Here is a 24025-nt window from a genome sequence, read left to right on the forward strand (position 1 = left end):
AATGCACATAATCCATTACATGCTGAGGTTCTAAAGATTAACTTGCTTAAACCTCAAACACCTGTAGAATGCAATACATGCACAAAATTTACTTAGCAAGTAACACAGCACAAGAAGTCCAAAAGCCGTGGATGCAGAGCCCACAAGGCAGGAATCTACCCAAACAAATTCTAGTTATAGGTGATGCCATTGTAAGGCATACAGGTGTGCCTCTTACTAGGCTGATCAAGAAAAGAGTGATAGTTAGCTGCTTGATGACAGTATGACTGTCATAATACATGTGGGTATCAATTACTTGAGATGTACCTCCCTGGACTATATAAAGAGACACAATGAAGCTCTCAGACTGTGTCCCAGGCAAGCAAGTCCCTAGAATTCAGAAGCAGCCTACCTTCTCCAAGGATGATGCTGCAATATGAGCAAAACATAATTCATAGGTTCATAGGTGTGTACGAGGCTAATGTCCCTGCAGCCTTTACAAGCCTAGCCCAAAAAAACTGCCCAGGCACCGAGTCCATATCCAGTAGGGATCCCTCCAGCATGTTCTGTTAATTGTGGTAATGAGGTTGTGATCTCTGGAGCGTGTGGCGCAGGGCGATTGGGATATTTTTTTAGGTGTAGCAGTTAAAGTAGGGCTTTGTCAGACATAGCTTTGTAAGTCAAGCAGAGATCACCTCTAAATAGATGGTAAGAGACTGAGAACAGCTGAAGTTTGAGTCTGTCCATGTAGGACATGTGTTTAAGGCCTGGATCCTTTTTGTCAGGTACCAGCTGTTGTACTTGTCTGGTCACATACATGCCAAATGGGGTGTTGTATTAGATGACTGGTCTAATGAAGGATGAGTAGAGAGGGATGATTACCTTTCTTTCTGGATGCAAAACCTTTGGTTATAAGATGTGCCACGTAGAAGGACTTTCTGACCACAGTGGCAACGTGGTGGTCAAAGGTGAGGTGACTGTCTACCTGGGTGCCCAGATCTCTTATGGCTCCTTCAGTGTTCATTGGGCTCCTATCAACATGGTAATTCATGGGAACTGAGTTTTTTCCAAAGGAGATGATAATGCATTTTTTGGCGTTAAGCTTCAGGCCATGGTTCTGACACCAGTCACTGGTCTCAGATAATGACTCCTAGCTGGCAGTCATCAGGGAACTTGGTCAACCAGAGTCCTTCTGTGCTGGCCTGGACTTCCGGGAAGTAGATGCCAAACAGAAGATGGCCCAGAACTGAGCCCTGTGGGACTTGCTCATGACTGATCACAGTCTGACTTGGAATCCACAACTTTCACTCTATGGGTCCTGTCTGTGAGCCAATTTGCAGCCCACTTAGTGATGTAAGGATTGATGCCTTACTGATTAATTTCACTAACTGGTTTAGTGTTTGGTGTCTTTTGAAGAGGATCCAATATTTGTCAACCAGGGAGTATATGTCACTCCCCTGCATAATGGCGTACCTTCCATAGACCCAGGTAATTACAGATCCATAAGTCTGACCAGTCTCATATGCACAGCTATGGAAAGACTCATCATGGAATTAATCAGTAAGGACATACAGAACCTCAAAACTTTGGGCCCATCTCAATTTGGATTCATTAAGGGTAGGCCATTCTTACTTATGCCGGTAGACTTCTTCGAAAAGGTAATCAAAGGAGTGGATGAAGGTAAAGCTTAACACACTCCATAGCTCGACAAAGTCAAAGCTTTTGATACAGTCCATAACTCACTCAGCATCTAAATAAACTGGGATTGAACCCTTACATCACCGCTGGATTGCCACTGGCTCACTGACAAGATGCAGGAGATTAAAATATGGACGTTACCTCAACAAAGAGACCCATTATCAGTGATGTCTCCCAGGGTTTAATGCTGGGACCTTTCCTGTCTGGCATCTTCTTCACTGAAGTAACAGCTGATACCAAAGGGCTCTGGCTGCAAGCTAAGAGCCGTCATTGAATCCCCACATGATGTAGCCATCTTGTAGGAAGGTGTGTGACGAACAATCTGCGAAAGAATCATGGACTGAAATCAAGTGTCAGAAAATGCATTATTATTTCCTTTAGGGAAAAAATAGGGGTTGGTGCAATTCTTAAGGCATTTACCTCACAGACACAAGGTACAGGGTTTAATTCTCACCTTTGAGTGAAACTGGCAAGGCTTAACATTTCGCACAAGTTAACTAGCCTAGTAACTCTATGAATCTATGAACCTATGCTCCCAGTGATAGGGTGATACTTTAATCGTAATGCAGACTGCCATTAGCAATTCTGCTTCAAAGGGAGTGTTGAAGCCAGAGAAGTTTGAGATAACTTAATCTAGACATAGAAATGCATGCAGTGTTACTACTTTTGCACAAAGCATACAAACTCCCTTAATACACAGGCCATCAGATGTGACCACAGGGGCTACTCAGTTCCAAACTGCAGCCCTTCCCCAAACCACCACCACTGGTGTTATCAGCCCCTGGGGTTAGTCCCAGAGAGTCAATAAGATAAAATAAATCATAGCTGAGGGTCAGCAGGAAAGCATGCAATGAGGAACAAAAACATTCTGTTATACATATAAATTGGGCTGGGGATTTGGGTAGTTGGACTGGTAGTATCTGGATGGCAGAACTGCAGAGGTCAGAAAAAGTGCTCAGTATAAGGATACTTTCATAAAGTTTTATAATTGGATAGAAATGAAAGTATTGTATGCATGGATGAATTTTGTTAAGAGGCTATCTCAGCAGTTGTGCCACGTGGGCAGGTGGATTTAAGTTACTTATTAAATAAGTGTGAAATGGAAATCACAGGTGAAATTTACAGACTGGGAAGAGGAATAAATTATCAGAAGTCTGGATGTGTACAGACTTGGATACAACTCCTAATGTGGCAAAAGTGAGAAGGGAGCACAACTGAAATTATTGGAAGGGTTAAAAGTAGTGTGCAGGGATACTACACTGTTGTTTTGTGCGGATTTCCCTGTTGTATTTGTACAGGTACAATATTGTTGAGTAGCAATGTAATACTGTTGTGGTGTGCTGGTTTACCTAGATAGCCATTTAGTATTATGTAGGAGATTTAGTATTAAGTAGGAGATTTAGATATATTTAGTACAAGTGCCTTATTTTTGAAGTACAGACATTTTGTTTGTTAATTTTACGTTGTTCCTAAAGGTATCCAGGTGGCTGAGAATTTGTTTGCTTTGCACTGAAATTATGCCAGATATCTGCTATAAATTTGAATATCTGATTTCCCATAAACCATGGTGCTGAAGAGTTCTTAATATTTTATGAATGAGCTGGGAGGTATTATCCTGTAGCAAATGGCTGAATATTTTGGAAACACTGGAGTACTGAGTTTTATTCTTATCCAGTCACAGCCCAAACAGAAACTATGTTAGGTGATTAACATAGTAGTTAATGAATAAAACATGAGTAATGTGGCACTGCAGGGATGGACTGATCTGACAAGGTGGTGGTAATGTTGTTGTGGTCACTGTGGCACTGCAGGGATGGACTGAGCTGACAAGGTGGTCGTGGTAGTGTTCTTCTGGTCACTGTGGCACTGCAGGGATGGATTGAGCTGATAAGGTGGTGGTGGTGAGCAGCGCTGTCATGGTCACCAACGACTGGAAATAAGATTTTGGTGTTCAAATCTTCTTATAGGCTATTAGCTATTAACTAGTCGATGGTGGAGTCATTACCTAGTAGAAGAGGAAGTCTCCTTGGGATATGAATAATCTAATTTAGATTGTAATTAGTGAAGGAGGAGTATGCGAAAGGGATTTTGGGAGACATTCCAGGGCACGCTGAAAGTTTCCCAAGAACAAAGAAACAAAATGCTAGTCCATAAGTGTGGGTACAGTGGGCTAAGAAAGAGTACGTTCTTCATATGAGTGGGGAAGGAGCCAGTACACTAAAGTAACAAGGCTTTAACTCACACATAACCTAGACTGGATCATGGGGTCTGTGAAATTTCATGCCTGTTATTACACTAAGTACAAGTTAAGTGAGCCAGCAGCGAATGATAAAATACCACAGCTTTTATAGGCACCTGGTTACAAGCTTTGGTAGATTTTGTATTGCCTAGGGATGCTGGTGGGTATGTTGTCAGAAAATTTCAGATAGTATTCTATACAGACTACGATGCATTGTTTTGCGCATGTCCAGCATTTTTACAGGATCGTTTTGTTTTTTATGAAAGCTGCATTGAGGGATACTACTTCCTTTTTTTATTACAGAATGGTGCTACACAAAAGGCCAGGACTGAGGTAAATTTCACCAGGTGATTATAGTACAGACTTTGTTATTATACGAATAATTCTAGATTTGGGTATGAACTGTAGGTCAGCTCCAGGCTTTAGAGGGTTACAGCTTAAGTAGAACTCGGGCAAACAGGGTCTGATTAGCTATGCTGGCAATGGAAGTGTCAACAAAGGTGAGGGAGTAGTGAATGGGCTTTGCTCACTTGCCTATCCAAGGGAAAGATGGGAAGGTCTCATGTCTAGGAGCATGTACTGGACAGTAATTTCACTAGTAGAGATGGGAAAAACCCTAGATGTGGCTCCTGCATCAAGAGGTCTGGGGGGGTCTGTAGGCTTTAGTCACTTACATGAGTTATCAGCAATGTTACACAATGGCCAGTGCACATCCCGCAGGAGTATGCCTACCAGCTATATGTGGACAGTCAGGGATTTAGCTCACCGTATGAATCGCTATTCCCTACTTCCAATTTTCATGCCAAAGGAATCAAATAAGCCAAAGCACTCTCACCTGGGTGGGAATGAATCACCTGGGTGGGAATGAATGACTCCGTATGGAATCACTCCACATCTCACCTGGGTGGGAATGAATGACTCCGTATGGAATCACTCCATATCTCACCTGGGTGGGAATAAATGACTCCGTATGGAATCACTCCATATCTCACCTGGGTGGGAATGAATGACTCCATATCTCACCTGGGTGGGAATGAATGACTCCGTATGGAATCACTCCATATCTCACCTGGGTGGGAATGAATGACTCTGTATGGAATCACTCCACATCTCACCTGGGTGGGAATGAATGACTCTGTATGGAATCACTCCATATCTCACCTGGGTGGGAATGAATGACTCCATATCTCACCTGGGTGGGAATGAATGACTCCGTATGGAATCACTCCATACTGATGGCCAATTGTGTAATTGGGCTGAAAAGGAAAGGAAAAAAAGTACAGTTTTGTACCTACCATAAATGTAGATGTTCGAGTGCTAATACAGCTGCAGTAATCACAGATGGGTTCTCTGCCGTCAGGTGGGTCCTCGGTCGGCCGAATTCCAAAGTCTAGGTCCGGCGTCGGTTGTTGTCACTTTCTCTCCTGACGTCAGTGAGGCAGGGGTATATAAGACACAGCCGACGCCATGTTCTTCAGTCTTTCTTGCCCCAGATGTCAGGTGCCCCCAGAAGGAAGGCAATACATAAAGTATATTTATATACATGCAATGCAATATAATCCAAAATCAGTAGTTGCAAGCAAATATACCATAGAAGGATAACCCAATCAGGCTGTATGAAAAGGGGTTAAGCCCTTGGCCTTTACCAAGAGGGGAAGGAGGGAGGGAAAACTGTACTGCAGCTGTATTAGCACTCGAACATCTACATTTATGGTAGGTACAAAACTGTACTATGTTCATCGTGCATACAGCTGCAGTAATCACAGATGGGTAGAATCCCAAAGCTACGCACAGGGTGGTAGGCATTAGGTGGAACTGGGATGAGCCAGAATGCCCTGCAACACAGCAGTGGCAAAGCCTGCTCTAGTTTTGGAATATAAAGCAGGTGGTAGTGTTTTGTGAAGGTATGCACAGAACTCCAAGTGGCTGCCTCCAAAATATCTTTGGTAGGAACTCCTTTGAGGAAGGCTGTAGAGGTAGCTGTGGCCCTGGTGGAGTGGGATCTGATGCCTGTAGGGACAGATTTTCCATGATAGGAATAACAAAACCGTATGCAGTGGCCTATCCATTTTGAAATTATCTGTTTGGTAACTGGCTTCCCTTGAGCCCCTACAGCATAGGACACAAAACGTTGTTCTGATTTCCTGAAGGGCTTTGTTCTGTCCAAATAATAACATAGCTGCCTATGGATGTCTAAGGAGTGTAGCAGCCTTTCCCCTTTGTTTTGAGGATTGGGGTAAAAGGTAGGTAAGTGTATGGCTTGATTTAAAGCTACCCTGGATACCACTTTAGGCATAAATGACGGGTTGGTTCGAAGGGAAACCCTGTCCTGATGGAAAATGAGAAAGGGCTGCACAGCCATGAGGGCTTGTAGTTCCAAAACCCTACGAGCTGAGGTAATGGCCAGAAGGAAAGCTGTTTTCCAGGACAAATATTGCAAATCTGTTGAGGCAGCTGGTTCAAAGGGAGGCAATGTTAATTTTTCTAGAATGTAATTAAGATCCCAGGCTGGTATTGGTTGGTTCCTTGGTGGTCTTATATTCTTAGCCCCTCTGAGGAACTGTCTTAAGAGTGGGTGAGAGAATAAGGGTGGATCCGTGTTGAATTCTGCAGAAATGGCTGAGGCATGGATTTTTATGGAGGAAAATGAAAGTTCACTGTTCAGCAGCTCAGCTAGATACTGTAATACCTGAGGCAAATTCAGTTTTCTAGGGTCCTGGCCTTTTTTCTCATTCCAGGAGCAAAACCGTTTCCATTTTGCGGAGTAAGCCTTTCTAGTGGATGGCCTTCTGGCCTCCAAAATGACATCCTGCACCTCTTTGGGGAGAAGGGTCTGTTGTGGTGTTAAGGAATTTTCCATGCAGCGAGATTGAGTGTTTTCAGCTGACTGTGAAGAGTTTTGGAGCTGTGCTGAGTCAGCAGAAGAGGCATTAGAGGTAGGGACCAGGGAGGAGTATGTGTTAGGCTCCTCAGGAGTGGGTACCAGTGTTGCCTTGGCCAGTCTGGAGCAATCAGTATCATCTTCGGTCTGTCTGCTCTTGCTTTCAAGAGCACCTTGGGCAGAAGAGGCAGAGGTGGGAAAGCATAAACTGTCCATGCTGTCCAACTGAATGAAAGGGCGTCCACTCTCCAGGCCTTTGGATGAAAGGTCCTTGAACAAAACTTTTCCAATTGATGATTCCTGTGGGAGGCAAAGAGATCTATGTCTGGCCTCCCCCACGCTTGGATTATCTTTGTAAACACTTGAGGATGCAACTTCCATTCGTGTGGATCTGTCATATTTCTGCTTAGATTGTCTGCCAGCGTGTTTTTCCAAACCTGGCAAGTACTGTGCTTGAAGTTCGATTTGCCATTCCAGAGCCAAGTTCCAAAGTGTCATGGCTAGTCTGCACAGGGGGTATGAATGTGTTCCTCCTTGTTTGTTTATGTACCACATTACTGTGGTGTTGTCTGTTCTTATCAGTAATTGTCCTGGATGCAGGAAGTCCTTGAAAGCTGTAATTGCATTTATCACTGCTAGCATTTCTTTTTGATTGATGTGAAGGTGCTTTTCCTTTTGGGACCATTTGCCCTGAATGCACCTGTCTGTCATGCGCCCCAAGCGTAATCTGAGGCGTCTGTTGTGATGACTTGATTTGCTTGAGGCTTGCAGAATGGGAGACCTGTGTTTGTTTGACATGCTTGGGCCCACCATAGAGATTCCTTTTGCAAACATGGAATTATTGGTATTATTGTTTCCAAACTGTTGCTGTGTTGAGACCATAGGTTTTTTAGGTACCATTGAAGTTTCCTCATATGCAACTTTGCACATGGGATTAAAAGAATGCAAGATGCCATGAAGCCCAGAGCCTGCAGGATTTTCCTTGCAGTAAGCCTGGTACATTTTGCTAGTATTTTGAAGTACTGAGTTAGTTGCCCCCATTTTTCTGGCGTAAGATAGGCCATCTGGGTGTTTGTGTCCAAGTTGGCACCCAGGAAAGTTATTTTCTGAGATGGTGTTAGCCTGGATTTCTCTTTGTTGATTGTGTATCCCAGAGAATGCAGTAACAGTGTTACATAAGCCAGATGTTCCAGAAGTATGTGCTTGCTGTCCGCTTGGATCAGGCAGTCGTCCAAATAAGGGTAAATTTGTATCCCTTGAAGTCTGCAGTAGGCAATTACTGATAACAGGCATTTTGTGAATACTCTGGGCACAGTAGATAAGCCAAAGGGCAATGCAGAGAATTGATAGTGGATTGAACCTGCAAGAAATCTGAGGTATCTTCTGCAGCTTTGTCTGATTGGGACATGCAGGTATGCCTCCTTGAGGTCTAATGTTACCAGCCAAAACTCCTTGCCCAGCATGGGAAGAAGCTGCTGTAATGTGAGCATCTTGAATTTTGGTACGAGTAAGAATGTGTTTAGGATGGATAAGTCCAAAATGGGTCTCCAGTCTGTTCCTTTCCTTGGTACCAGAAATAGTCTGGAATAAAAACCTTGACCTTGTTCGTGAGTAGGTACCTCTTGAATAGCTCTCATGTCTATGAGGTTTGAATAGCTCTCATGTCTATGAGGTTTGAAATTTGTCGTTGTGCCTCTGCCCTTTGATTGTGTGGCAGGTTTGGCATGCCTCTCATTTTTGGAAGAGTGTGGAAATGAAATCTGTAATCTCTGTTTATAACATCCAGGATCCATTTGTCTGTTGTGACAATATGCCAATTTCTTGTAAATAATGCCAGCTTTCCTCCCAAGGGTGCTGCCAGCTGAGACTTGCTTGGCATGGAAAGGAGGGAGTCATTGGGTTTGTTTCCTGTATTGTTGTGCACTGTCTTCGCCACCTCTTGGTGCTGGAGTTTGCCATTGCCTGCCTCTATATGATCCTTGTGATTGTCCTCTGCCCCTTGTGCGCCTGTATCTACCTCTTTGGGGCTTGTCTGTGGCTGGAAAGGACCAGTTTTTAGAAGGCCAATTTCTGCTAAAACGTGGTGGTTGAACCTGTAGAAAAGCTTTGACAGTTTGCATAGATTTGGCTTTTTCTTCCATTTTCCGTAATATCTCCTCAGCATTAGTACCAAACAGCACATCCTTTTGTAAAGGAGCATCTAGAAGTTTAGCTTTCACATGATCAGGCAAGCTTTGTTCCCTAAGCCAGGCATGTCTACAAATGACTGATCCTGTAACAGCAGCTCTACTTGAGGCCTCTAGGGCATCATAGCCACATTGTAAGGTGTGTTTACCCACTTGTTCTGCACTATGCATCATATCCTGCAACTCCTTCAAATCTGGTTGTTCAGGTTGAGACATTTTATTCCTTAATTGTGATAACAGAAACTGCTGATATTTAAGCATATGAAACTAACAATTTAAGGCCCTCATGGCTAGGGTGGCCAAGGTATATACCTTTTTACCCCACCTTTCTAAGGATCTTGACTCTCTTTCGGAAGGTAGTGGATTCTTAGCAGTAGAGGCCTTCATTCCCTAGGAGCCTTGAGAAATGGTTTCAGGGTCAGCATTATGGCTTTTGTAGAGAAAGTGGTGAGAGTTAGGAACTCTGTAGTACCTATCAGGCTTGACTGGGGCAGGAGGCAGGGAATCCGGATTAAGGCAAGCCTCCGAATAAACATCATCAAGTATGTCCAAGACAGGAGGTATCGCCAGAGGTGTGTGTTGAGGTAACAAAAGAAATTCCTAAGTCTTTTCTTGGAATCAGAAAAGTCTTGGCCTTCCCAATGGAAGTGTTCCCTCAAAGTGTGCAAGGTTTCCCCAAAGGAAAAATCCTCAGGAGGAGATACAGAAGGAATGGACTGCTCTGCATCCGAATCTTCAAAAGGGGAGTAAGAGTGTTCCTCTACATCAGAATGTTCTGAAAAATGGAGCCCTGATCAGAAGAGGGAGAATCTTCCTCCACTCTGGGTCTCTTGTCTGGAGGGGGCTGGGAACCCCTGATGAGAGTAATTAAATCCTCAGCCATTTTAAGCATCTGCTTTTTAGGCATGGGGCCTGGAGATGGGCCCTGTGCAACAGGCCTCTTGGGATGCCTGGCTGATTTGGATTTAGTAAAGGCCTTAATGGAAAAGGAAGATGAGGGTCTAAAGACACCATGGGTGGAAGTGGACCTGTCCACATTAGGAGGCTCAACACTCACAGTGGCTTCGGTGGATGTAGTCTGGGTAAGGGCCGAGGTACCTGCGGTCTCGGTTACAGAAGACACCGCCAAAGAAGTGTCGTCGGTAGTCAGGGACTGCATAGGTGTCTCGCTGAGAACCGGACCACGTGTAGCCGGTTTTGGCGTGGTGTCGGTGGGGACCGCGAACCTCGCATGTTGGTCCTTGTCCTTGCGTTTTTTGGACAAAACGGTAGTCGGAGTCTCCAACAACATTTTATAATCAAAGGCTTTACCAAAAAAATGTTGGGCGAACTCCGCCCGATGCTTAATAGTGCATTTATTGAAAGTAGCGCAAAAGCGACAGCCCGAGACGTCGTGGTCTGGGCCTAAACAAGGTATGCAGAGGGAATGGAAATCCTTATGCGGTATTTGCTTCCCACAAGAAATACAATTGTTAACTTTTACTGACATCGGTTTGAGGCAAGAAAAGTTTCCCCAACGGGGTACTTAGCTTTAATGAAGACTTCGGTTTCCAATTTTTTGTAAATTCAGGAGCTGGCCGACCGGCACTTGCGAACTGCTTCTGCTTCGGGCACCGCGCAGCAAAAAAGACTGGAGAACATGGCGTCGGCTGTGTCTTATATACCCCTGCCTCACTGACGTCAGGAGAGAAAGCGACAACAACCGACGCCGGACCTAGACTTTGGAATTCGGCCGACCGAGGACCCGCCTGACGGCAGAGAACCCATCTGTGATTACTGCAGCTGTATGCACGATGAACATCTATGAGGTAGCAGGCATTTGTTTTTTCATTAAAAATGGAGGACGACTAAACCATGCACTGTTCCTCTATAGTGTAAGAAGCTGTGATGAGGTACGAGTACAGCTGATGCATTGTATTTTTTTCTAGACACTTGGTAACTAGATGAAGACATCCAGAGTTGTAGCTGGTTCAACTCCCCCTAGTGCCAGTACCATGAACTGGCAACCCCCCCAGCTATTCAAGGGAAGAGCAAAAATAAAACAAAAAAAGCATTTTATTGTATTAAGTTGATTACAGATCCACACCCCCAGCTTTTCCACTGAAGAGAAATAAAGTTCCTTCTACCGGCACACGGATTGGGTGGTCAGATGCACAACATGGTCTCCCTCCTGCCTAGCTATTCAGGTCCCACTTCTGTGCCCTGCCTCAGTCCCTCCTCCATTTAATAAAAAATAAATAATTTTTGTTATAAACTGTAGCAAACAGTTGCTATAGTTTATAACCTGACTGGGCAGATTGCTCTTTAACTTTTAAACTGTGGCAAGCTGCTTGCTACAGTTCAGACCACACATGGAGCACTTTAGTGCACAGGTTTGACTGCAAATGCAATACCAACTTTTAGAAGCCAGCATTGTATTAGAGATTTTGATTGGATGATCGCACCCCCCAACACTTTGCATCTGGGGCATTTGCCCCTCTCATCCCACCATAGCTACGCTACTGATGACATCAATATGCATGAATTTAGAAAGGCTGCTGTTAAGCGTATATAATGTGTTAACAACCACAGAGCATAAAAACTATTAGCACAATGTAGGCAACAGAAAACAGAAAGGGCTGTTTCAAAATTCAGTGATCCTATGACTAGAAAAATAACCAAAGACTCTAGAGGTTTTAGAGCTATTTCAAAAGTTAGAGGTTTTAGAGGTAGTTCAGAAATTCCATGAAAATTAGTGTAGAGCAGAGGAATGATGGAAAAACACACAAATGGAAATATTTATGTAACACTTAAATATGCCAATGTCAGAAGAAGATGAGGGTCAAGAATTAATAGCTAAGATGCAACAGAATTTCCAGTCCACAATGTGTGTCTTTGGAATGTGGGAGGCAGCCGGAACACCTGGAGTAATCCCATGAGAACACAGGGAGGACATGCAGACGTCACACAGAAGGCACCCCAGCTGAGAATTGAACTGAATAACTTTTTGCTGCGGAGTGACAATGTCATCTGATGCGCCAATGTGCCACCCTCTAAGATGGAATGTGCCATATAAAAATGGTGACGTATATTCAATCAACAGGGACATCTCCTGGTTCAATAAATATGATCTACCCTTAAAACAAAACTGGGTCAGCTCAAGAGTTTGAAGGTCACTTATGCCCTTGTTGATGCGGTCCATGATGATTCTTTCCATGGCCTTGCAAATAAGGCTGGTTAGGCTTATAGGTCTATAGTTTCCAGGATGTGTTCATAGACCCCCGCTGTAAGCAAGGCGATTACTGTTGCTGCTTTCTGCTCTGCCGGAACAAAGCCGGGCTGATATTACAGAGAATGCCAGGTGGTTCCATATATCTTGCTTTAGATTGTTTAGTAAGCAGTCTGGAATGTTATCCAGTCCCATGCAGGCCATGTTTTTGTCCTTAGAGAGAGCAGATATGACCTGTTGTTTGGAGATGCTAGATAGAGGACTGGTGTCAAGTACACTTTGGAATATGACTGGTAGGGACGGGGTGAAGTTTGTGCCAAATCTGTCAGCTAGCAGGTTGGCAGTTTCCTCAGGTTCAGTATGAGAAGTAGAATCCACTATAAGTTTGGCACTTAGTTGGGCATTCCATTTTAGATTTCAGATGTAGCTAAAGAATGCCTTATGATTATCCTTAGCTAAGAATGCTAATTTAGCTTTATAACTAGCTTTGGAGGACTTTACAAGACATCTTAATGGCTTGTTCAGTCTGTGGAGGGTATTCTTCTTCTGCTGAGTAAGTTCCCTTGATCTTAGGCATCACTTTCTTCCTTTTGTTAAATAACCTGTTTATACTTGAGGTCGACCAGGGTGGCCTGTTTTTTTCACAACGACCTGGTTTTGATCAGGTCAGGTACAGCTGAATCTATACAGTTGTTAAGGTGGTTATACAGGGCATTTGTGTATTCCTCTGCATATAGGAGTCATTGTTGGCTGTGTTGGCAAGGGGTTTGAAACTTTTTATACCATAGCCTATAGTAGTTTGCTTTGGAGATTTTTATTTATTTTATTTTTTGCTCCTGTGGGGGTGTCAGGTCAGATTGTTACTTTGAATAAGACAGATTTATTGTTACTTTGAATAAGACAGATTTATAGTCTGACTTTACTAGGTAGGGCAACACCACAGGGGGTAGTGCAGTGATGACCCCTCCCCATGTTGGTGAGTACTAAGTCTAGGGCATTTGAGCCACGTAGGGGGTTACAGACTACCTGTTCCAGGGTATCTGTATCGACAAAGTCCAGGTAAGTACACTTGTGCAAGATCTTACCATAACAGTAGATGTCCTTTTCTTCACTGTTGCAGTACTCATTACAATAGGTCTCCCTGCCATGGGCAGCCTGAAGTCCAGCCAGTATACCAAAGCCTTTAGGTTGCTCTAAGGTATGCTGTATGTCACAGGTATGCTTCTTGTGTAGCATTTGGTATAAAGGTGACATCCAGACAAACCATCGTACCATCCTTAGAACTGAGAGTCCAAGGACAATAAAGAGGTAACCAGTACATCCAGAAGGGAAAAGAACCGAAGAAGGGAGGGAGTGAACACTGAACAGAGAAGAGAAGGACGTCTACTGTTACGGTAACATCTTGCACAACTGTACTATGTCCTTCCAGTTTACTGTTGCAGTATTCCTTAACTTAGGGAGACTACAAAACCCAGGAAGAAGAAAGGGACGAGGAAGGATCAGCAGAGCCCTTTAGGAACCTATGAAGAATGCTGCAAAACCAGCTCTAGCTCTGGAAATGCCATCCAATTTGTAGTGCTTAGTAAATGTAAGCACAGAAGTCCAGGTAGCTGCCTCAAGAATAGAGTTAGTATCCAAACTCTTGAAAAAGGTATCAGAAGAAGCCGCAACGTTAGGACAATGAGAGGAATAACAAAAAAGAAACAACTTTAGAAATCCAAGAAGAAACAGTTTGCTGGTACATAGCCAATCTTAAGGACCTAGTATGAAAGGAAATAAACACCTGATCAGATTTATGAACATTTTTAGTCTTATACAAATAATATCTGAGATGTCTGTGCACATCCAATGTGTGCAGAACCTTCTCACGGTCAGATTGTGGAGAGGGGAAAAAAGTGGACAAATGAACAGCCTGATTAAGAGAGAACTCATTCACCACTTAGGGCATAAAAGGAGGATTAGTACAAAGGGAGACTCTGTCCTTATGGAAAACCAAAAACAGAGGACAGGCCATAAGGGCTTGAATCTGACACCTGTATGGCAGAGGTTAAGACCAACAAAATAACAGTCTTCCAAGAACAATGCTATAAGGAAGCTGTAGCTGCAGGCTGAAAAGGAGCCTGGGTCAGTTTTTCTAAAAACATTAAGATCCCAGGGAGGAGGAACAGGCTTCCTGTGAGGCCTAATATGAAGGATGCCTTTAAGGAATTGTTTAGGTTCAAATCTTGAAGCTAAAGGAGGTGATAAAAAGCAGACAAACAAAGATAGTAGATAAGTGGGCTTTAACAGAAAAATAAGCCAACCCAGCATTGAGCAGTTCACACAGATAAGACAGAACCAATGGAACATCTACAGAAAATAGATCCAGATTATGAGAAAGACATCAAACAGGAAACCTCTTTTATTTGGATAAGTAGGATTTCCTAGTAGTGGGGTAGTAGGTTTCCTGGCCTCCTGCAGAACCTTAAGTACATCCACAAAAAAAAAAAAAGGATTCTGATCCCATATAGACACCCATCACCCACAGTGTCAGTTGAAGAGTGGACAGGTGGGGATGGATGAGAGAGCCCTTGTCATGTGTGAGTAGGTCCACCCTGTGAGATAACTTGTGATGATTGCTTTTGGCTAAATGTAGAAGGAGCCAATGCTCATTGTGGCATTGTCTGTAAACACCTTGAGAGGACCTGAGGAGAACACAGGATGAAAGGCTTGAAGGGAAAACAGAAGAGCTCTCATTTCCTTGACATTGTTGTGGTCTTTCTGTTGACGAGGCGGCCAGACTCCCTGTACCTACAGGGAGCTGAACGCTGCTCCCCATCACACATCTGAAGCATCTGTGAATAGCTCCTGAGACGGAAGAGATGGAAGCAAAGGGAGTCCTAGGTTGACAGTCAACTGAGAAATCCACAACGGAAGTTCCGGCTTGAGACGTGGAAGAGGAGGAACTAAGAATTCGAGGGGGTGAGAATGCTAAAGCCAAAGTGACTTTAGGAACCACTGTAGTTTTCTCACATGGAGTTTGGCAAAAGGGAGCATAGGAATGGTGGAAGCCATGAACTTCAGAACCCTCCGAAATTCCCTGGCTGTTAAGGAATCCAGAGAAGAAGGGATTGCAAGAAGGAAATAGGAGTTAAGGCCTTGGGATGAGGCAGGGATGCCAGCATAGGAACAGTCTGGATCCTACACCCAAGAAAAACATGATCCTGAGAAAGAGTTACAAAGGACTTTTTGAAATTTATATTGAACCCCAGGCTGTGTAGAAGGGAAATGGAAAATGGAGGTTTGCAACACAATCTCTGGAGAGGATGCTTGAAACAGGTCATCATCCAAGTAGGGAAAGACTTGGATTCCCCCCCTGAGCCAGCACAAAGCAATCATAAGAGCAAGGCATTTGGTGAATAACCTTGTGGCAGTGGAAAGGCCAAAGAGCAAAGCAGAGAACTGAAAATGCCAGGAAACAACAGAGAAATGTAAAAACTTCCTGAAGAGGGATATGAAGATAGGCATCCTTGAGGTCCAGAGACACCAGATAAGCCTGAGGAAGCAACAGGGGAAGAAAGTCTGGAGGAGGCAGCACTCAAACAGGAGGAACCTTACAGGGGGCCAGAATCGGTCTTCAAGTGCCCTCTTTCCTGGGCAACAAAAATATTCTGGAATAAAATCCCTTCTCCCTTTGGGAAACTGGAATTTCTTGAATAGTTCCCCAAGTCAGAAGACCCTGAAGCACCCCACGGAAGAAAGGCAACTGCTCCAGAAGGGGCTGAGGAATGCCCATAAAAGGGAGACGACATTTCCAGACCATAAAATATCCTAGGTAGAGAATAGGCAGAACCCAGGAGTCCTGAGTAATCTTTAACCAAACAGGAAGAGAAAGGGAAGGAGGAATGTAGCTGAGAAGAACAGGATAGTCAGACAGCACCTGGTCTGTCAGGAAAGGGAGACTTTCGTGACACAGAAGTCAGAATAGCTTTAGGAGGAGCCCACTTTCCACTCTTCTTACCCTTGGGGGAGGGCGAGACTGCCTATAAACAAAGGCTGGCTTATTAGGGTAATTTCTCTGAAATTTAGGCACAGGAGAAACAAAAACATGTTTAAGTTCCTGCAAGGCCTTGCCCTTATCCTGAAGAGACAAACAAAACAGCAGCTTCACCAAACAAGTGTTTGTTGCCCAGAGGAGTATTCATCAACTTAACCTTAATATCATCAGGTAAAGGCTGAAGCTGAAGCCAGGAATATTTGCTCATCCCAGAACCAAAGGCAGCAGCCTAGAAGAAGCATCTGCTGCATCATAGCTACAATTAATGGAATGGTGAACCACCTGGGAAGAACAGGGGAAGAGTAGATGTCTTCCCTTCAGAGTTCAGGTGACATCAGAAATTACCTGACAGGCCTGGGAAAGAAGAGCCAAAATGTATTTGGACATATGGATCTGATAGCCCTAAAAGCTAAGATAACAGGCAGTATAAACCTTCTTACCTCGCCTTTACATAGTTCTGCTGTCTTTATCGGAAGGAAGTAACTTAGTAGAAGGCTGCAACTGAGAAGACTTGTCAGATGCCACATTCAACACAGAAAGGTCAGCAAGAGGACACCTATAGAGAAATTTACAGTACTCAGGGAGACTATAAAACCTATCGGGTTTCTTGGGGCAAGGGCCTGTAAATCAGGAGTCTTAGATGTAGTAGAAAAGGCATCTAACAATGCAACCAAAACAGAAGGACCAGCATGTAGTCTTGGAGAATCCATCTGTAGGACAATACCTCTTCTGTACCTCAGAAACCTGGGCACAATCCCATTTAAAGAACTCCATCTTTCTGGAGATTATGTCCTCAAAAGAAATTTCCTTGAAAGGAGTGCCAGGACTTGCAGACTTCTCTTCCTCAGACTCAGTCTAAAGGAGAGGAAATCTGACATGAATAGGCAAGGGATTCCTCACCCAAAGTCACCTCCTCTTCAGAGGAATTCTGTTCCCTAGGTCTTTTGAGGGGAGCAGAGGACCAAGGAGGAGCTCAAACAGAAATTCCATGAAGAGGTTTCAAAGCCATCAGGGGATTAAACAACTCCAGAGGGAAATTCTGCCCTTCACTCTGTGTGTCCTTAGGAGCTGAAGAATCATGCTTAGTCTTTTGTTTTTTCTTCAAAGGGTCATCCACCTGACCACCTTATAAAATTTAGAAGGCTCAGACCCCGGACAGCATTCAATAATTGTAGTCGGGACTTTATCTCTACCCAAAATCTGAGGAACCTTGGAAATAATCAGCCACAGTTCCCCCTAAACATCTGAAGTGGATGTCTGCCAGGCCTCCAAGGACATGGGTAAGGTTGATCTATGCTAGCCTCCAAAACGGTCGTGGAAGAAGAATCCAGTGGTGGAGGCAGGCAATCCTCCAGGTTTCACTAGCCTTGGGAGAGACGTCCAACAAAGGTGGCACAGTGGAAGAATCAGACTGACATTTATTGGCCACTTCCTTCCCAGATGGCTGACCCTCAGAGCAAAAAATTAACTTTATTGTGTCTTTCATTAAAAGCTTAAGACACTGGTTCTCGCAATACAAGGCCAAAGAGGAAAGCTGACTATGGAGAATCTTAGGAACAAAGGCCTGACAAATGGAACATGGTGTACGATCGTGGGAAGGGTTGACACAAAATAAGCACTGCTTATGACAATCATTATGGGGAATCAGTTTCCCAGACTGGCACATACCCTTCCTGGATGACAAAGCCCCACAATTAGCAAAGCAAAAAAGAAAACAGGGCACTTATCTGAAAATTGTTTGTTGAACCAGCAAATAGAGTAGGTGTTCAGACAGACAATAAATGGCATTCAGACTGACGGCAAAGAAATTCTGAGGATGGTACATCTGGATAGCACCTTTATGACCTAGCTATGTGAGGAGCATACATGTAATGGGGTTCCTATTACGCTATTGAATTACTGAAACTTTGAAACTGTAAACATCGAATACAGTTAATTGAAGTTTCAGCAATGTGAACTAAAAAAATGCATCCCCCACACCCCTACTCTTTAAATATACCAACTCCTAGATCGCACTACAGTGCAGTAAAGGGAAATATTCTCTTTCTGCACTATAGTGCGATCTTGGAGCTGGTATATTTAAAGAGCAGGGGGTGTGGGGGGTGCAGGGGGGCTTGCCCCCCTGCTTACAACAGTCGATTTATGTTTTTTTTATTTTTTTATACATATTTGAAATTATGAAACATCGAACATACAAGTTCGATCTTATAGTGTTCAATGTTTCATGACTTCGATAATGTAATAGGAACCCCATGTAATGTACAGTGTACCTTAGAGCAACATAAAGGCTTTGGTATTCTGGCTGGATGTCAGGCTTCCCTTGACAGAGATCCCTACTGTAATGAATACTGCAACAGTGAACACAAGACATCCTAAGAGCAAGCACTTTTGTGCTCATGTACGTCACCAAATCGATGGAAGGATAGTCGAAATGTCCCAAGACCAAAGTGTTTGACCGTATAGTGGGTGACTCTAGTAAGTCCATGTAGGTGGAGTGCTTCTCTAGGTTCATGGTGGGGGACCTGTAGTGCAGCTAGCAATGATGTGGTAGAGCATTTTACCTATAGTTAGTTGGACCTGGAGTAGCTCAAGAGAGTCATACTGTTTAACCCATCTCAAGATGTATTTGGCTTTAATGAATATGGATACACCTCCACCTTTGGTTCTTTTACACTGATTTTGGGGTCTGAACAAGTGGAAGGTACTGTAGTCCTGCATGGCCAGGGTGCTCTCTGCAGCCTTAAACCATGTCTCAGTTACTGCACAGATGTCAGCATCTTCCAAGGTGAGGAGTGCTTCCAGAGAGCGCAGTTTCCTGTTTAGGGTCCTAGCATTAAGCAGCATAACTGAGTGGAGTTTTTTTATGTCAGAAATGTTTTGATATTGCCAAAAAAGGCACTATGGGGGTGGCAGATGCTTTTGCCAGTATCCAAAAGTATAGACGAGACAGCTGAAGACCATCTTTGGCAAGGAACAGTGGTCTGTTGACTATGTCTTTCCAGGCTGACAGATACTGGACCCTCCTGGACTGACACCAAAAGTTAAGCCAATTGTTGAAGTTTATCAATTTTTGTCTGTATTGTGGCATCATCCTAGGTAATGGTAGAATGCTGCTTAGGGCTAGGGACATACCTGCCTGGGACACAATCTGAGAGTTTAGTCCTGTCTCTATGTAGTCCAGAGAGGCAAGATTCAAGTCATTCACCGCAACATGTACTATGACAGTCATAATGGTACTTGTTGAATGACCCGAGTGTGTGCATTTGATGGATCCTGGCAACTGACAGGTAGCCGACTGTGATTTGTCTTTGTCCAGCCTGGTGAGGCGGACATCTGTGTGTCTCTATGGAGTCACCTATGACCAGGATATTTGGTTTTGAGGTGTTTTGCCTTACAGGATCATTTGCTGAGACAATGGTGTGTGTGCGTTATGTGTATTGGATTATGTTTGCTTTGCAGTGTCTGTTTGCTTTGCAGTGTGTGCAAGTGGTTTGCGCTTGGGAGGTCTCTGATATTTTAGTAGGCATCTATAGAGTACCTCCGCATATGTGGGTTTATGTGTTGTGATCTTGTTTTATGTGAGAGGTGATGTGTAGGTGCTGATAACCTATTTGATGTCCTGTTTGTTAATTACATGACAGAACTGATTCCAAATTGGTAGTGTAATTACATCTCTCACATATTGCATTTGTTTGTTTTAGGAGTAGGTGGTTGTCTGTATACCTGTATGAATTAATCAGAACAGGTTAGAAAAGCCAGGGAAATGAGAATAGAAAGCAAATACACGGACGAATAATGGCAGGGTATTTGTAGTGCTCGCATGCAGCAAATTCTAGAAGGTTTAGGATTTTTTCAAGGAAGTGCTTGTACAGGTATTTTATTCCCCAAGCAGACATCAGTAAAATGTTCCACAAGCAGACTTCAGCTGTTGGAGATGTAATGGGAAAGAGAGGGGTACTTGGGAACATGCTTTTGGGAATGGAATGAGTTGGTAGGTTTTTAAAAATTCACTGTAAAATACTTTGTCAGAAATGTTGGGAGAACTAATTACTGTAACTAAAGAAATGATTGTTTGGAGTTGGGATATAGAAACCAGCTTGCCCTACGTTTAATAATGTTGGCTGCCAACAAAACAATTACTAGAAATTGGAAAAAAAAATAAATAAATGAACGGCAACAGTATTACTGGATGTTGTAAAGGATTAGAGGTGGGATATTTAAAAATAAATGGATTATGTGGGAACACATGCAGAATAATGTTCAGAAGGAGTGAAATTTCAGGGAAGACAGGACTTAAGCAATCTATGTAATGCTAAATGGCATAAATAACGCATAAACTACATGTGTGTAACGCATAAACTACATGTGTGTAACGCATAAACTACATGTGTGTAACGCGTAAACTACATGTGTGTAACGCGTAAACTACATGTGTGTAACGCGTAAACTACATGTGTAACGCGTAAACTACGTGTGTGTAACGCATAAACTACGTGTGTGTAACGCGTAAACTACATGTGTGTAACGCGTAAACTACATACGTGTAACGCGTAAACTACATACGTGTAACGCGTAAACTACATGTGTGTAACGCATAAACTACATGTGTAACGCATAAACTACATGTGTGTAACGCATAAACTACATGTGTGTAACGCATAAACTACATGTGTGTAACGCATAAACTACATGTGTGTAACGCATAAACTACATGTGTGTAACGCGTAAACTACATGTGTGTAACGCGTAAACTACATGTGTGTAACGCGTAAACTACATGTGTAACGTGTAAACTACATGTGTAACGCATAAACTACATGTGTAACGCATAAACTACATGTGTGTAACGCATAAACTACATGTGTAACGCATAAACTACATGTGTGTAACGCATAAACTACATGTGTAACGCATAAACTACATGTGTGTAACGCATAAACTACATGTGTGTAACGCATAAACTACATGTGTAACGCATAAACTACATGTGTGTAACGCATAAACTACATGTGTGTAACGCATAAACTACATGTGTGTAACGCATAAACTACATGTGTGTAACGCATAAACTACATGTGTAACGCATAAACTACATGTGTGTAACGCATAAACTACATGTGTAACGCATAAAAAATCTAATAGTTTGCTTTTGCTTTCATACCATTTTCCTATGTCAGTCTGTAATATATGAACTTAAAGGTGTTCAAAATACTTTTTTATGAATTGTTTGTATGTGTGGCATTCATTAGCTTCAATTTTGGACAATCTGCTGGCAACTGCCACTGTATTTGTTTAACATTTTGCTTGGTTATGTATTTCCACTTGATATATGTAACGTAACTAGCATGTTGTCCTGTTAAGGCTTGTTGGTATTACATAACCAGTTAAGCAGTAACTACTAGACTGTGTTGGGATCACAACTGAAGTGCATCTTCACATAACAGGATGCTTGGTTTTGTGCACATAAATGTTACTGGTACTGAGAGGGTGGGAATAGACGCGCTGACATTAGGGTTCCGTTTGGGCTTCTTCTTACACAAAAACTATCAATCTGCATGCATGTACCACAATTTTATTGTTTCATCATGTAAGTAGTATTACAAATGTGAAGAAGGATTTATTGTAGTCTTCTGATAATTTCAAGTTAGGCTTTATGGGTCATTTGAAAGTATTTAATTTACCTACTGTCAACACAGGCAAGTAGAGCATTAAACTTATGAAAAGTTACCTTAGCGGCTTAGTCAGTAGTGCAGTTAAACTCAGTTCTCCAGTCTGTGTATGGACAGGTAACCATTAAACTTCTTACTACCTTTTATGAACTACAACTATTGACTGAAATTCACTTATTTCAACATCACATATTTTACCATTTCCTTTTGCCTCTGGGATATGTTGACACCAGAAAAGATTGGCTAGAATCAGCTCAAGTTAACAAATAAGCCTGCTTTGTATTCACATAGCTGCTAACTAGTCTGGTTACTGTGACAGTGAAGCAAGTTGTTAACAGTGTGAGCACAGTGTATGCACACAGACTGCCTTTCAAAGCACAACTCTGTTATTTAAAGAGGTTTCTGATTTAGAAATGAAACATGAAGATGGAGTGCACTTACTGAGGTTGGATCAAATTGGGGTGCATTATCATTTCCATCAGTGACTGAGATAATTGCAGTTGCTGTATTGGTCAAACCTTCTCCATTCATATCTGCAACCTGAAGGATGAGGGTGTATTCCTCAATAGCCTGTGTAAAGAAAAATACAAAATTTTAACAAGTGAAAAAAGAGCCCCTCACAAAAAACATTGTGCACTATATGAAATTCTACAAAAGAATAAAGTAGTTACTTAAAAAAGAATCCCAGATAACAGATACTAAGACTACATTAATCTAAGCTAATAAGAATATCACTGGTAATTTACATCAGCGAGGAAGAGTCAAGGAAAGCATATTCAGCACAACTTCAAACACTGATGCTGCTGAAATTCAGAAACAGGACTGTTCAACATTTTTTTAAATAATGATGCACATTATCTATACTTTAAACAGCAGAAATTCTCCAATGGCAGATACATTTGAAAAAGCAGATTAAATCTATTCCCCTTTAACTGACACCAGTAATGAAAGTACAACACAGTCATTGATGCAAAGAATGCACCAGCTCTGAACTCTGTCAGGGATGACAAAAATGCCAGGAACAGTCTCAAATATCGGCAGTATGAGGTCACATGGTCTGACCTTGATTTGATGCTGCCAGATGTAGCTATGGCCCCTATACTGAATCATGCAATCCTCTATAAAATGACAGTGCAGAACATCAACAGAATGTTAAGGTGTACCATTGAGGCACTGAATTCCAGAGACACAGGTGTCTCCCCTTCCTGTGTATGGTTCTGATAAAGATACTTGCAATACTGTGTCCATTTCTCCTACCCATACAGAGAAGGTGAGATCAAGCTGCAACACATTACGAAAACAGTGAAGGAAAGAAAGGGTTCGGGGTATGAATGGGATAAAGAGTTTGGTATGAACAAACAGAAAGGTACAATTGTGTAACCTTGCCATAACAGTTGATCTGATGCAATCCGTCTTATTATTCATCATGAATGGGACTTTGATCGGACCTTGGATCCAAGCCAGCAACTGTCAAACAGATCCAGAGCTCAAATTCTTCCTCTTCCCATAATCCCCCGCTCCTCCTAACCCTCAAATCTTGTTTGCCGCTGAATTCAACACTTCAGACAATCTACAGAGCTCAGGCTTGTTGTCAGATAACTGCCTTTTATTTTGGGGGTTTTCCTTGTATTATAGCTTTGGTTAGTTTTAATTCATCTTTATTAGTTTAGTGTAATTGCCTCCCCTCCACTCTCTAGTTTTGGTTTTAGACAGGGTTCCCTCATCTTGTAATGTATTCTAGTTTCCCACCCTTTTTTCCATTAGGGTAAAAAAAAAAAAAAAAAACACAGCATTACAAGTTTTATTTAGGGAGTTTATTATTGGGTAGTGTTGTAGTTGGTATGTGTGTGTGTTTGTGTGCATGTGTGCGTACTGTACCAGCATGGCTGATAAACCTGCTGGGTGCAAGAGATGCTCCTCATGTGGTCGGAAGATGCCATACTCAGACTCGAACAAGGAACCTCTTAACTGTTAAGTGGCATCACACCTGGAGGTTGAATGTGACATTTGTGCTGCATTCAACCCCAGAGCTCTTGTGGAGCACCACAACAAACTTCTTCTGAAGGGCTTGGCTCATGATGGTCCTCTGCCCTTAGACTCCCCTTCCAAGCCCCCTCAGGAACCTAAAA

At 42.8% G+C, this 24025-nt stretch overlaps 1 protein-coding gene across 1 annotated transcript in view; it reads right to left on the reverse strand.

Annotated features, from left to right (window-relative positions):
* Positions 1–24025, reverse strand: part of LOC122810420 (B-cadherin-like) — a 494197-nt gene that overhangs the window by 243119 nt on the left and 227053 nt on the right. Inside the window, exon 3 of the mRNA XM_044082032.1 lies at positions 22338–22466. Within this exon, the coding sequence (XP_043937967.1) occupies positions 22338–22466 (129 nt within the window). The remainder of the gene's footprint in view (positions 1–22337; positions 22467–24025) is intronic.

The sequence above is a fragment of the Protopterus annectens genome, chromosome 8.part1 (assembly GCF_019279795.1).
Source record: "Protopterus annectens isolate FY-2018-M chromosome 8.part1, PAN1.0, whole genome shotgun sequence".
NCBI classification, from domain to species: Eukaryota; Metazoa; Chordata; order Ceratodontiformes; family Protopteridae; genus Protopterus; species Protopterus annectens.